Genomic DNA, 16,426 nt, shown 5'->3' on the forward strand with positions numbered 1-16,426 from the left:
TGGCAAAGTCGTAATTTACGACTAATGTTTTCTCGCTGTGAGTAAGGACTTATGTATTTTATCCTAAACCTAAACTCGGCCAACTCAACCTATGTAAGAACTTTAAGTAATGATGTTCACAATTTAATATTAGTACCCCCAAAATAATGACAAGATCTCAAGAAATTAATTAAATATCTTATTTGGAAATGTTCAATGCTTAACTAATAAAAGTCCTAGAAATAGAAATGTGTTTAAAAGATATAAATTACTCGGTACTGTGCATACTGGAGCACTGGCTTAGTGAAGACAATTTTGAACTCTTTAACTTCACAGGTTACATACTCGCTACAATATTTTACAGAATCTCCAGTAGTCACGGAGGTTCTGGTATTTATGTTGAGAGGCAATTCTAAGTTTCTGCAGTCAAACTCGATGACCAAAAGTTATTAATAGTATCCTTGTATAGGCCCAGTGGTGGAAACAATAACATTTTTTTTGAAAAATTGGAAAATCTATTGGATTATTTGATTAAATTTAAGATTGACATAGTGCTGTGTGGCGACCTGAATATAGAAGCAAATGGGAACAATACTACAACTGTAAAGCTTCATAATCTCTTGAGAACTGCCGGCCTTTATTGTTCCAATTTTAGGCCAACAAGAGGCTTAGCCTGCATTGACTACACAATAACAAACATTAGACCATCAGTCTACAACGTTAATGTCCTTGATTTTTTAATATCTGACCACAGTTTTTTATCCTTTAACATTTATGACCGGCTAATGGCAGCTTCAAAAGAAGTTACACAGGTTCAACGACTTTTCAGACCTTTCAGACCACTACCTGGGCCAGAAGTTGAAGATTTTAAACTTTGTCTACAGAATATTAACTGGGGTGTAACTCTTAAAGGATTAAGTGCTGAAGAAATGTATAACAAGTTTCAAAATGTGTTTATAGGCTGGATGAATATTTATTTGCCAATGAGGAACTCAAGAACAAATAACTTCAAGAATTACCATAAACCTAAAGGTCTGCACAACTGGTTCACTCCTCAGTTGGCAAAAATGAAAGAAATGGTTATGTCACTTTTTAATATTTCACAAGCGACTGAAGATCCCAGGGATGCTAAAAATTATAAATTGGCCAAGATTAATTACAAGGGTGCTCTAAAACAAGCTAAATTTCATGCTAACCAAGAATTTATTCAGTCCTCGAGCAACACTTGCAAAGGTGCGTGGCAAATTATAAAACATGAGACTCAACCGAAACAACAACAACATGCTACTCCGGATGCTGATTCTTTCAACGAATACTTCATTTCGGTAATGGATGAAATCCGAGAGAAAATCCCCGCAGAAAATACAAAGCCAGATGAGCTCCTAGAGGTGCAACACTTACCCTCACATCAGCCTCTCGCCTGGCAGCCTATAGAGTATAGTGATATTGTGAAAGTAATTTTAAAGTGAAAAAGTTCCAAAAGCTGTGATATTTATAATGTTTCAAATAATTTAGTGAAATTGGTGTGCTGTGGGTTGAATGTCCCTCTCACCATGTGTCTAAATGCAATGCTTAAATAGGGAATCTTTCCTAGTAAATTAAAAGTGTCAAAGGTTGTGCCAATCTTTAAGAAGGGTGATCATAGAAGTGTTAAATCGTATATGCCTATCTCTCTGGTACCAGTTTTTTCTAAAGTCTTTGAAGCCATTATTAAAACCCAGGTTAACTTATATTTTGAAACAAATAATCTCTTTAGTTGTAGTCAGTTTAGTTTTAGAGCAGGGATGTCGACAACCGTTGCAGTTGGGGGACTTGTTTCGGGCGTCTTGGCTGGTTTTGATGCAGGCTTTGACACCTGCGCAGTTCTATGCAACCTCTCCAAGGCCTTCAACTGTGTCGATCACGATATCCTGTTGAGAAAACTTAAATTCTATGGTGTAACAGGCATTCAAAATTCTTTGTTTAAATCCTACCACAGTTATCGGCAACAAAACATTTTTACTAACGGCAATCTTTCCAAATCTTCTGAGTTTGGCGTGCCACAGGGATCAGTTCTGGGCCCTACTTTATTTCTAATTATGGTTAACGATCTTGAGTACAATGTGAGTTATAAATCAGTAATGTTTGCTGATGATGTCACTTTTTTTACAACAGTAAATAATCAGAATGAAAGAGAGCCTAAACTAAGATGTACGATTGATGAAGCAGATGAATGGTATAAATAAAATGTTCTTTTGTTGAATTTAGAAAAAACTCAAAATATGGTTTTCTCCTTAAGACTTCAAGCTGATTGTAATGATAATGTGGGTAATTTATTAGGTATCACTCTGGATTCAAAGTTGACCTGGCATTCTCATATAAATAATGTATGTAAAATATTAAGCAGGGTCATATATCTCTTGTACCATTTGAGGCACTGTGTAGACAAACACTATCTTAGAATGGTTTACTTTGCCCTTTTTCAAGGTGTAATTACATATGGTCTATTATTATGGGGTAACTGTAGCAGTATAAATGAAGTATTGATTATTCAAAAGAAAGCAGTCAGAATTCTCAACAACGCCCATTGTCTTGAGCACCGTAGACCCTTCTTTATTTGCAGTAAAATACTAACTGTTGTAAATCTCTACATTTTATCTTGTCTACTTTTTGCAAAAAATAATGTTAATAATTATGTCCTCAATGAGCATGTTCACTCTTATGCTACTAGAAATTCTCACCAAATTCATGTATCTTTTGCTAGGTTAAGTAAAACTAAATTCTCTTATGATATTGTTAGCATAAGGCTATTTAGTAGACTGCACATTTCTGCTCATTATAGTAGCTTCAATAGTTTTAGAAATATTTTATACAATTGGCTGTTGAACAATCCTTTTTACAAAATTGACGAGTTCTTTAAAAGTGATATATCTAGCCTAGTCTTCCAAAGTTAGTCTGTAGGTAGTTTTATCTGTATATGTTAATTGCTTTTATTTGTATGTATCTGTATGACGTAGCCTATTGTACAAATATGTATTTAATGGCCAAATATATGACTTATCATTTGTTTTTTTGCCATTAAAAACGGCTCCACGTCAACTCCCACAACTAAGATTAGCACCTTAGACCACACAGCTATCCTAACTTAATGTCTTTCATGTGCCGATAGCTAACTTAGGCCATCTGCTGTTCGATTCAACTGGATTGCATGCCAGTCCTAGGGTTAAAGTCTCCAGAAACTACAAACTCAGCTTGTTTGAATTTAAGTGTTAACTCAGTGAGCAGGTAATCCATCAAATAGGAAAAAAAGATCTAAACATAATTTCTCATTATTGGTGGTTAATAAATACACACTAAATTTATAGGCTCAGCACTTATTAATAAATATTGCACATTCAAAAACACCCTCCACAGATGTATCCCACAGTTCAAGAATTAGGATTGCTGGAATAACGAGAGCCTGATTCTGTGAGCATTATATGTTTCTTTCTTGCTATTCTTGTTACCTGTAGCAAAAAAGAGGAAGAATTTATTTTTTAAGTAGTCTTAATAGCGAGCGTATCAGTCAAATATAACACTCGAGAAACCAACAATATAAGTTGTGTTTTTATGAGTTGCAGACAAGAATACTCAAACTTTAATTAAAATATTTACTTCAATTAATGAGGAAAATGTCAGAATCTTATTTTCTGTTTCAATTTAATACTATATATTTTTTTATCATAAGTGGGCCAAGTCTATAAATTGAGTGGGCGAGTCTATAAATTGCTGTTCACTAAAACCTAATAATCTGATTCGTATCAAAATACTATAGTATTTAGTTTAACTTCCCTATATTAACTCCTTAATAAATATATTAAAAGGGGACTTGAACACTTAAAAATTTCAATTTTTTGTTTTTTGTGTTTTATTATAGTATATTTAATTGCGAAGACGACAATATATAACACTAGCATAAAATATTATGACAAGTATTTGAAATAATTCTTTTAAAATCCGTTGTCAAGTATTATGAGGTTGATTTTCAGGCTCCATTAGTTGACTCTTTGTTGACTTGAATTTAAGAGACAGGTTCGCTATGTGAAAATGTTAGGGGACAGAGATTCCAAGGCCTATTTATGTGTAAAAGAAAGCAATCCTTATGATGTAGATGTTGAAAAATTAGAGTGTGTCGGCCATGTTGAAAAGCGGCTTGGAACTAGGCTCAGAAAATTGAAAGAAAAGCTTGGTGGGACAAAGCTTGCGGATGGAAAATCGATAAAAAGAGCAGGACGACTGACCGACAAAGTAATAGATGAGCTACAATCCTATTATTGGAATGCCATTAGAGGTAACTCAGGAAATTTGGAAAACATGCACAAGGCAAAGTGGGCTACATATTTTCACCGACTTTCCACGGATGAGAACACAAGTCACAAGATGTGTCCTCCTGCTCCAGATACCTGGTGCAAGTATAGAAAAGATCCAGCTGGCTATAGACACAAGAAATCATTGCCAGAGATCATCATGAATCAGGTTAAACCTACTTTCAGAGATCTAAGTAATAAAGAGCTCCTGAAAAAACGTCTTCATGGGCGCACCCAAAATTGTAACGAGTCATCTAACAATATTGTTTGGAGCCGTCTGCCCAAAGCCAACTTCATTGGTAAATAAACACTAGGCCTCGGACTTTGGGATGCTGTGATATCATTCAATGATGGAAATGTAGGTAAAATTAAGGTGCTGGAAGAACTAGGTGTGTGTGCCTAGGTGATTTAGGCCAATATACAATTGCAGCCCTGAAGAAGTTTGATGACACTTGTATCAAACAAGCCGACCGACCGAGCAGCGGAAGACATGACCGAGGAGGCTAGAATAAAGAAAAGGAGACTGAACCTAGATCAGGAAGAGAAAAATGAAAATGACTACTGCCCAGGAGGGTTTTAACTTAATTAAGTAAAAAATAGTGCCTTGTTTGTTATTAAAAATTTAATTTATTTACTTTTTCTATGTTTTCCGAAAACTGTATTTTTTTAAACAAATGACCCGATATCTCAGGAACTACTAAGGCTACAGACTTTACTCAGTGTCACACATGTAATTGTAAAAATGTGGTAGTAACCTAGTATCAATTTAATTATAAATATATTAGCAAAAAAATATATTGTATATTGAAAACATGGGTTTTTTGGTCAATTTTAAAAAAAGGTCATAAATTGAACTTTTTTTAAAAAATTTAAATTATTTTACTACAGCGCATTCCTTATATAACAATAAAAAAAGGTCTGAAAACTTCATCTTCCTATTCCAAGTACTTCTTGAGAAAACGAGTTACCAATATTGACAATTTAACATTGGCGGAATACAAGTGTTCAAGTCTCCTTATCCTTTTGACGTAATATTAACCATTATTATACAGTTTCTGTTTTATTCTGTTGTTTGCCATATTATTGTGGAACAAGCATTTTTATGACAACTGCGCATTGTGCACGATGCAGTTAGTTTCTGCATTTTCTACTAGATGTGCACTAGAGTGTTTGTAACTTTGTTGAGTTCATTGTAGTCTTACATTGCAGACAGCGACTGCGTATTGTTGCATGTCATCAGTTAGTTTCTGCATTTTCTACTAGATGTGCACTAGAGTGTTTGTAACTTTGTTGAGTTCATTGTAGTCTTACATTGCAGACAGCGACTGCGTATTGTTGCATGTCATCTGTCCCAGAGTATGGACAGTATTTTATGACAACTGCGCATTGTGCACGATGCAGTTAGTTTCTGCATTTTCTACTAGATGTGCACTAGAGTGTTTGTAACTTTGTTGAGTTCATTGTAGTCTTACATTGCAGACAGCGACTGCGTATTGTTGCATGTCATCTGTCCCAGAGTATGGACAGTATTTTATGACAACTGCGCATTGTGCACGATGCAGTTAGTTTCTGCATTTTCTACTAGATGTGCACTAGAGTGTTTGTAACTTTGTTGAGTTCATTGTAGTCTTACATTGCAGACAGCGACTGCGTATTGTTGCATGTCATCCGTCCCAGAGTATGGACAGTATTTTATGACAACTGCGCATTGTGCACGATGCAGTTAGTTTCTGCATTTTCTACTAGATGTGCACTAGTGTGTTTGTAACTTTGTTGAGTTCATTGTAGTCTTACATTGCAGACAGCGACTGCGTATTGTTCCATGTCATCTGTCCCAGAGTATGGACAGTATTTTATGGTTTAATTTCCAGTGTATATTGTACCATGGAAATATCCGATGTAGAAATAGAGATGATTGGCTTGTTTGCATGATGATGACAGTGATGCGGTTAGTGAAAATGACTTAGTGGACAATATATCAAATACGATAGAACTTTGAAAAAAGACCTTAAAAATACATTTCTTTGCATAAAAAGTACATATCTACACTCTACAAACCTGTTTCAGTAAAAAAAAAACAAACAAAAAGAACAATTCAACAAAACATAATTTTAGGTACAAAAACAAAACCGTTCAGGGGTTAACAACCATGTACTGAAGAACTGGTCTTAAGACATCAATGATATTCAAGTTGTAGCAAATCAGTTTCAGTGAACAAAAGATAACAATAAACACCAAGATAGAAGATTCTTTTGGTAAGACTATCGACAGAGTAGTGTATGATGTTATAAGCAGTATACAAAAAATTGCTGCTTAGGTGAGGGGTGTAGATAAAATGATCAAATTTTGAAAAATTATGCAATTCAATTACCTTTCACTAGGACAATAGTCCAGCTCTTAATTCTTTATCTCATACAACATTTTTAGTTAAACATAACTTCCCTGTTTTGGTTATCATGTAATCATGTTCTGCTACTCTTCTGATTTAGCTCTATGTTTATTTCCTAAAGTCAAGATGATTCTGAAAGGAGTAACATTTGAGTCTTTTTAAGAAGAAATGCAAAAGTCACATATGATATCAACACCTTTATAAAAAAATGACTTTGTCACTGCATTTACACAGTAGAAAATCCACGTGTTACTTCAAACAGGTATAACCATGATCATGTGAAGCCATTGAATATTTTAAAATGTAATTTTTCTAGTTTTAGCTCAGTGTTTTTTCTAGCAACACCTTGTATTGTTTGTTGCTTGATGTGTAGAACATAGTAAGCACAGATTTGCTGCCAAGTCATAGATTGTGAGTTTCCTCATTGTGGTTTTTATATCAAACCATAAACAACAAAGGAATTAGATTATTGCTGATTGTAGTTATCCCAAGAGATAATAACTACTTTGGAGTTTAAAATTATTTACAAACTCTATTTTATATATGAAATAACACTTTTATCAAGTTTCTGTCAGTTTTTTCAATATTCACATATTTTGAAATTTCCCAAGTGAAAATAGTCAACCTTTTAGGTCTATTAGGTTGAACTGGCACCATCATGTAAGCAAGGTGCTGTCAAAAATATTATCCGGTTCATTTGCTATGCTAAAGAAAATTAAAATATCTTTGTGATATTAGTTCATTAAAAATTATTTATTTTTCTTATATTCATTCTATAATGAATATAGCCAATGGCGCAGTGTAGTGGGTACGGCGGTTATTGCAAGATAACCAGATCAAGCAACGCCGAGCGTGGGCTGCTGCTTGGACAGGTGACCGCTGAGCGATCCTGTCCTTGCAAGCGGCCCGCCTGCCCGGCCATTGGTGGTGGTTCGGAAGTCACCTTTAAGCCGTTGGTCCCCAGGTTAAGTGTTAGAGAGGGCTTCTTAGCCCTAACTTCGCCTGGTAAAATAAGACATTCTTTACTTTACTTTTTTTTTTTTTTTTTTTTATAATTAATCTTGATATCTCCTTATATGGCGCAGCAACCTCCAAAAATCATGACTCAATATTAAAAAAGCAATAAGAATAATACTGAATTTAAAACCTCAAACATCAGTTAAAGAAAAGTTTTAAGAGTTAAAAGTTCTTACAGTCTACGGATTGTACATTTGTGAAGTTATAATATCATTGAAGTCCAGAATAGGAGATCAAATTCTAAACGGTACCTACCATCATTATAACACCTCGTAACAGATTGAATTGGCAACGCCTTCTCATTGATTGGCACTTTTTTTGTAAAAAACCTCAATATGCAGGTATTATGACAAAAGACCAGAAAATATTAAATTTGAAATTTATTTCTCTAAATTCAAAAATATACTTTAACAATACTTAATAGAAAAAAAGCTTTATTCTTACACTGATCTTTAAATAAACTGAATCGAATGTACTGTTTGTATAAAATGTGTGATAAATTTAATATTCTATATATTGGTATAAAAATAATGTGCTAGTTGAAGATTAAGATTGGTTTTTAGTTCTGCAATTTAGGCTTATTGTTGTTTTAAAGGCTGGACACAATTCAGTGTATTCTTATAATACTGATGAATAAAGAATATCTTGATTGATTGATGTGGCATTTTAGCTTAATTTCATACTAGTCATGCAAAAAAACGTTTGTTTCTATGCCATTTTTTTTTTTTTTTAATTTTGGTTATTAAATCGTACCCTAATCAAGTTGAATTTGTCGAAAGTGACATAAGAATTGTAATTAAATATTTTTGTACATTATGCAAAATCATATCAGAGTAATTATGACAATTATCACTTTACAAATTGGAGTAGTTGTTTCATTTTTGACACTTTTTACTATGATTCAGTATACGAAGTTAAATTTAAGTACATGCTCTTTTGTACTTCACATAAAATTTACCACTATATTATATAGCAAAAGTTTTGGTGCTTCAATTTAGAAACTAGAATGTCTGAGATTGTATCTTTAATAAATTATTGATCATTGTCTCAATTGGAAAGAGATGTTAATTAAAACTGGTTGTTGCCTTCACTTCACAATGAGGTATTAACAGATATATGAAACATTAATCTTTTTATAACGGTTCACAATTTAATTTGTCTGATTGATATTATGTAGTAAAATGTCATAACCCATGAATAATTTAAAACATGAAAAAGGCTATTTTTAAAACACAGGTTTTAATACAATTTAATATTAAATTATATAGACTCTTCTTCATGTTCATATAATTTTTGTATGTTAAGGATACTGAAATAATTACTGTTAGCTAATTTATCTTCACACATTTTATAAATGAATGTTTCTCTCTAATCTAATCAAGTTCCAATTCTGTGTGAGAGTCTGGGAACACCTACTAGGGTAATTAAGCCAAGAAACAGTCAGCTTGAGAAGAATAATGACAGACTCTTTATCTCCCACTTCCTCTTCTGATAAGACAACAGACTTTTACTTACCATTTGCTGGTTACAGTGCAATTTAAGACTTCAGTAATTCAATGGCCAAGAGATATTTTTTCCATTCACTGATTTAATTTTAACCTAATACAAGTAATTTGTCATATGTATTGAGTATTTTAAACAAAGTTCAAATTAAATTCTCTTTTTAAGTTGTTTGAAATCGGAACAGAAAAACATTAAACTGGTATTACAATTATTATAAAGTTATTAAACATAAATTAACAAGAAACTTAAAAGAACATTTTTTTAAAAAAAAGATATGCCAGATACATTTTGTAATAATGTTTTCTTTCTGTCAAACTTACAACTGGAAATATAGAATGAAACTCAAATTTCTGAATAGGTTTTTAATTATAATTGATATTTTGTTCTATAAAAAATCTTAATGAGATTGGATTGATTAATCTCATTGTTAATTACAACAGTGAAAATAATTATTTATTCAACAAAAAAGTTACTATAAATCCCTAAATTTAATACTCTATACAGTGTTTTAGTATTTTTGTTAATTTATTTTCGTATCTTACTATCATGATATTAAAATGATTTCCTAGAGCTAAAACAAATTATACATGCTGAATAAAACATATTGATGGTCATGGATGCTGTTGAACCAAGTCAAAGAATTCTGCCATGTCTTGTACTGGGAGGTTTGCAAGCCAGTCTCTTAGGTTCTTATTTAGTTTTTTGCTATTGAGACATCAGAGTGAGTCTGGAAGAGCATTGTGGAGATTATGTTCAATGTAGAATGGTTTCTTTTTGTACAATGCACTGCCATGAAGGGGTAGGATGCATTGTTATGCATGTCTAGTGTTGTGTGTATGTACACTACGTCCTGTAGGTAGCTCCACCTCATCGACACGCAGAACAGCAGCAAGTATATAGAGTGCAACGACTGTTAAGATCCTTAGAGATTTAAATTACTTACTGTATGGAGGTTGGATTTATAGATAACGGTAACAAAGTGTGTGATGTTCTTCATTAAAAAGAGACTATAACTTGTCTTGTGTACAGGATAACTGCAGTGTGTGGGGACTTCTACATCGGTGGACGACAGTTTGACTCACTGCCAGATCTGATCGGCTACTACACCAGTTGCTCAGATCTTCTCAAGCGGGAGAGGCTCATACACCCTGTTGCACCTCCGGAGCCAGTTAACGATAAGAAGCGGATTGTTGCCATTCTGCCTTACACTAAGATGCCAGATACTGATGAACTCAGGTATGATCTTGTTGAGTACCAATTCTTATTTCCGATAATCCATTTCAAATATTATTTCTTTATTTTTAAGTGGGGTCCTTATTGTTATTTTTTTGCTTTTGCAATTACATATTGGCTTCTTATATAGTGGATGTAGTAAAATCTTTGCATACTCCGAAAACTTGGTGTGGTTGAAGATCCGTGATAAATTAGTCAAACCGTGATTGTAAAGCATTGGATTATATTTCATGCTGTAAACAAGAATTGTTGCTCTCATAAAAATGATGATAGAGTGGCAGTAACCAATGTTATCAGCATCGGCTTACATTGTCATTCTTTATACTCAGTCAGGTCTTAATTCTTTATCTTAGGCAGGTTACTTTGCTCACTGATGTTGATAAAATTTGTAATAAATGACACTTGAACCTCACTTATTGTTCGTAATAAATTTTTGGGTCAATCCTCTGTAGTGCAAAGGTGTTACTTGCTAAAATCCAACCATTATTGTGTTTTACAGTTTCCAGAAAGGAGACATTTTCTTTGTGCACAATGACATGGGCGACGGCTGGTTATGGGTGACGGCTCATCGGACGGGCGAGCAAGGGATGATATTCCGTGATCTTGTAGATGACCTTGATGAGAACATTGACCCCAACACTGTGTTCAACTGGTTTCATCCCAACGTCACCAAGAGTGAGGCAGTCGACATGCTGGTCAAGTGTGAGTAGTGTTGTACAAAAATGTAGGGTATTTGAAGTATTAATATCAAAGATAGCAACATGTTTATGTGTAGGCAAACTCTTGAATTCTATATGTTCATTGTTGGGAAACTCTCTATTTTATTGTTTTTTTGTAGATAAGAAACATGATTCCAAAATTAATCACGTTTCTTTTCAAATATAAAAAAATTTACCATGAAAGTTGATATGCCAAGCTACAAAATCTGGATAAATTTTTAGCCAAAACATGTAAATATGTCGTCACATATATTTTTTGTTGAGATTTGTTTTAAATATCAATTTAAGCTTTTAAAATGGTAATATCTATAAGAAATTTTAAATATAAAATAATAATAGTTGCGTAAATATAAAATATTTTACATCATAATCAAAAATATGTATATATAACAATTTGCATATGTGAATTGAAGTGAATGTGAAGTGGTAGATTGAGATGAATAAAAAAGCTTCATGTCACTAGTTTCATTGATACTTTATTTTATATTAAGTCATCATTAATCAAAGGACTATTCTGAGTCGATCAGATTTTCAGTCCCTTGCCTTTAGTATGAGTTAAAAAAAAACAGTTAGAGGCAATATTTTTGCATGGTCAAGTCTGTATGACAGAGGTGTTATTGTAAATTTGGTTTGTAATTTTTCTGTAACTTAGAACTTCTGATATTCTACCTCAATGTAATTGTAAGAACTTCAACTTCAACTTCAAACTTCAACTCTCCCTAAAAAAAAAGTATTGGGATCAAAAGAAATGCAGTCAAGCTTATTCTTCATTTTAGCGGGCCCTGGCTCATTCCTGGTGCGTCCCAGTGACAACTCTCCGGGTGACTATTCTCTCTTCTTCCACATCAACAACCAGATACAGAGGTTCCGGATAGAGAAGAAAGGCGTGCGCTACCTCATGGGCGGCCGTACCTTCGAGTGTCTGGATGCGGTCATCAACCGTTACCGGAAGGAGCAAATCGTAGAAGGCCACACGCTTGTCCAGCCTGTATGTAGGGTATGCTTTGTTACTTATTTAGGAACTTTTGGAGGGGAAATCAATCGGTATGTCCAATTCAAATTCGCTTGATACTTGTCTTCCTATCATTCATTCATCTTTGAATGCTTTCACACTAAAACTCGAGTTGTGTCCAAAAATATATTGCTCTTTTTCATTTTGATCGATTTTGATTATTTTTATTTTTTGGGTTAATTTATGAAGAGTTTTAAAATATAACAAATGGTTGTGTAGTATATTACTTTTTTATAATCATTACATCCTCACTCCGCCATCATGATGTTAATTTTTTTAAGATTGTTTACATTTTAACCCTTAAAGCGTGACCCTTAATGTCCGTATAGTTGTAATCATGCTAATCTTGGCATAAGGGAATATCTTCTCTAATGTCTTATTTTAGTTTATTATGTTGGCCTACATTACAATTCAGGAAATTGCCGTGGATGTGTAAATGTATTAATTTATAAACGGGAATGTGTTTTGCACCACAAATAAGTCAATAACCAGTGCTATACTTTTATTGTTATTTTCTCTGTCGATGTATGGTGCAGTAGACGGATATAGTCATATAGCTTGCCTATGTACAAAATGTAACCACCCATACTAGTAAAGTTGAAAAAAAAATTGTAATATTTCTTTTCTCAAGAAAAAGAACGTAAATTTAACTTTTGCAAAAAAAGAATTTTTATAAAATCTTTACATGCACACTAACTATTGAGGACAAATTTTCTTCAGCGCTTTAAGGGTTAAGTTTGATCAATGGTTTGGCATCCTAAATTGACTGATTGTTGCTTATTCATAATTCGCTTTCAATGAAATGCATGTTCTACTTGTATTCGTCTGCATGATACTGAAATGAAAATCTTTATTGGTACCAAAACTCTCTGAAATAGACAACCATAAAATAGAATATCTTATGTGTTTCTTGTTGTTGTGGTATTGACATAATAAAAGATACTGATGATTATTATGTTTAGTCATTGAAGGGACATGCAGTGGAGTTACACTAAATGTACCATGTACCAAAATAACATTATCAAACATAAGAGTAGTGATCTGTCAAAGGCGAATCTCGAATCAACTCAATATTCAACAAAGATTTGAATTTGAGAATCTATCAACGTGATTTGACATTTGGATCAGAGGATATGCATTGCGTTATTTATTATTGTTTGATTGACAGTAAACAAATTATCCATCACTAAAACTTTTCTGTCGTACTTCGAATTTCCAAAACTTTCGAGTCTGTGTGAGTCTGCTGCGTTTAACTGCAGATCACTACTGATCGGTATAACACAAAACTACTGATCAGGAGAAATGAGTTTTTATCGCATTATTTAAAAACGCGTAAATAGATAACCTAATTAACAAATTGTCGTTTTGTAATTAATATATTGCTTGCCGCAAAAAAGATATTATTTTGCCGCTATTCTACTACGTCTATTTGTGAATGATCATTGATCGGAAGTGCTCAAATTACCGTGAATGAAACGTGATTTTGTTGTATTTCGTTAATGAAAACCCATAGATAGATAACCTTACTAATAAATTATCGTGCTTTTGTAAGTAATATTGTGCTTACAATTTCTATCTATGTTTGGGCAATGCCATGTGTTTGCTGCGTGTATGTGCCAATATCAACAGCTTATTTTTTCACTTTACAATATTTGCAGTTATATAAATATTTCCTCTATAAAATATTTTATGTTTATATTTTCATAATTTTAATGATGATTAGGTGTGGTTTAAAATTTTTCAAACATTTAAAATTTAAAATAAGTTTAATAAGTAAAAATAATGATTCTGGAAGCCCATAGTATAATCTATTAAATTAAAGTAGAAGTTAGGGGATTGACTTTGTTCATAAAATATAATTATTTCACTAAACCTCTGAAACCTTCACAATAGAGTGGCATTCTCGGATTATTTTTTATATTATCAGACCCCAAATGTTTAACAATGACAGAAATTGGATTCGTGGTGACATTTTTTAAATCATTCCTAGGTTAAAAGAAGTTATTTCAATTCAAAAGTTCAGAATCGAAAATTAATTTTTCAATATTTGGAAACGGATTTGAGATTTGAAAAATCTGGATTTTCCCATCACTTCATAAAGGCAAGGAACCTTGTAACTAAATTTACAAACTTTAGCAAACAAATTGTTTGGATTTGATTTATTTTCATTACTGTGATGCATAAAGTAATTCCTAGGCCATATTTTTTACTACTGAAATTGTTCTCCTATAGGCAAAAATCTGATATTACTAAAATTGTTATAACTCAGCACAATGAAATGTTGAACACATCAAAAGAAGGTAAAAATTTTAATAGCAAGAAATATAGATCGCTACAAATTTAATATTCTAGATTGAGAAGAACAACTATAACCTTTTTTTTTGTATTCATGAAAACTATGGATATGCCTCAATACTATTCACATATTAGTAAACCTCTTCACAAATCAAACAATGATATAGTAATGAGCTAGTTAATTCTGGCTTGTTTAAAACAGGAGATAAAAAACAGAAGACAATTGATACAACTAAACAGAAGGGTAATATTGTAGTCAAGGTTGATTAACACTGCTCAGTGAAATCTTTGCTGGAAAAAAATGATATTGTTCAATTATAGGACAGGAGATTTATTTCTACCTTATTCAATGTGCTTTCCATTTTACATTTACAAATGAATTGCTGAAGTTAACTTGTGTTGGTAAATTATACAAAATTTAAGAATTGTTTCAATTTACTTTTTGAACTGTTAATTAGATTACAAGGGGTGGCTATTATACAATGCTCTAAGTATTGCAATGTCAGTAAATGCAAAGTATATCTATTATCACACAATGCTCTAAGTATAGCCATGTCAGTGAGTGCAAAGTATATCTATTATCACACAATGCTCTAAGTATAGCCATGTCAGTGAGTGCAAAGTATATATATTATTATACAATGCTCTAAGTATTGCCATGTCAGTGAGTGCAAAGTATATCTATTATCACCCAATGCTCTAAGTATAGCCATGTCAGTGAGTGCAAAGTATATCTATTATTATACAATGCTCTAAGTATTGCCATGTCAGTGAGTGCAAAGTATATCTATTATTATACAATGCTCTAAGTATTGCCATGTCAGTGAGTGCAAAGTATATCTATTATTATACAATGCTCTAAGTATTGCCATGTCAGTGAGTGCAAAGTATATCTATTATTATACAATGCTCTAAGTATTGCCATGTCAGTGAGTGCAAAGTATATCTATTATTATACAATGCTCTAAGTATTGCCATGTCAGTGAGTGCAAAGTATATCTATTATTATACAATGCTCTAAGTATTGCCATGTCAGTGAGTGCAAAGTATATCTATTATTATACAATGCTCTAAGTATTGCCATGTCAGTGAGTGCAAAGTATATCTATTATTATACAATGCTCTAAGTATTGCCATGTCAGTGAGTGCAAAGTATATCTATTATTATACAATGCTCTAAGTATTGCCATGTCAGTGAGTGCAAAGTATATCTATTATTATACAATGCTCTAAGTATTGCCATGTCAGTGAGTGCAAAGTATATCTATTATTATACAATGCTCTAAGTATTGCCATGTCAGTGAGTGCAAAGTATATCTATTATTATACAATGATCTAAGTATTGCCATGTCAGTGAGTGCAAAGTATATCTATTATTATACAATGCTCTAAGTATTGCCATGTCAGTGAGTGCAAAGTATATCTATTATTATACAATGCTCTAAGTATTGCCATGTCAGTGAGTGCAAAGTATATCTATTATTATACAATGCTCTAAGTATAGCCATGTCAGTGAGTGCAAAGTATATCTATTATTATACAGTGCTCTAAGTATTGCCATGTCAGTGAGTGCAAAGTATATCTATTATCACACAATGCTCTAAGTATTGCCATGTCAGTGAGTGCAAAGTATATCTATTATTATACAATGCTCTAAGTATTGCCATGTCAGTGAGTGCAAAGTATATCTATTATTATACAATGCTCTAAGTATTGCCATGTCAGTGAGTGCAAAGTATATCTATTATTATACAATGCTCTAAGTATTGCCATGTCAGTGAGTGCAAAGTATATCTATTATTATACAATGCTCTAAGTATTGCCATGTCAGTGAGTGCAAAGTATATCTATTATTATACAATGCTCTAAGTATTGCCATGTCAGTGAGTGCAAAGTATATCTATTATTATACAATGCTCTAAGTATTGCCATGTCAGTGAGTGCAAAGTATATC

The 16,426-nt window shown here is 32.8% G+C and overlaps 1 protein-coding gene across 4 annotated transcripts in view; it reads left to right on the forward strand.

Moving 5' to 3' along the window:
• LOC124366136 (ras GTPase-activating protein 1) overlaps window positions 1-16,426 on the forward strand; it is an 83,044-nt gene that overhangs the window by 8,247 nt on the left and 58,371 nt on the right. For 2 of the 4 annotated variants that reach the window (XM_046822438.1, XM_046822437.1), the window contains exons 3-5: window positions 10,243-10,449; window positions 10,946-11,148; window positions 11,942-12,162. In XM_046822438.1, coding sequence (XP_046678394.1) covers window positions 10,243-10,449; window positions 10,946-11,148; window positions 11,942-12,162 — 631 coding nt within the window. The remainder of the gene's footprint in view (window positions 1-10,242; window positions 10,450-10,945; window positions 11,149-11,941; window positions 12,163-16,426) is intronic. The other 2 variants (XM_046822439.1, XM_046822440.1) reach the window with 1 other exon arrangement.

This window comes from Homalodisca vitripennis, chromosome 7 (genome assembly GCF_021130785.1).
Source record: "Homalodisca vitripennis isolate AUS2020 chromosome 7, UT_GWSS_2.1, whole genome shotgun sequence".
In the NCBI taxonomy this organism is placed as follows: Eukaryota; Metazoa; Arthropoda; class Insecta; order Hemiptera; family Cicadellidae; genus Homalodisca; species Homalodisca vitripennis.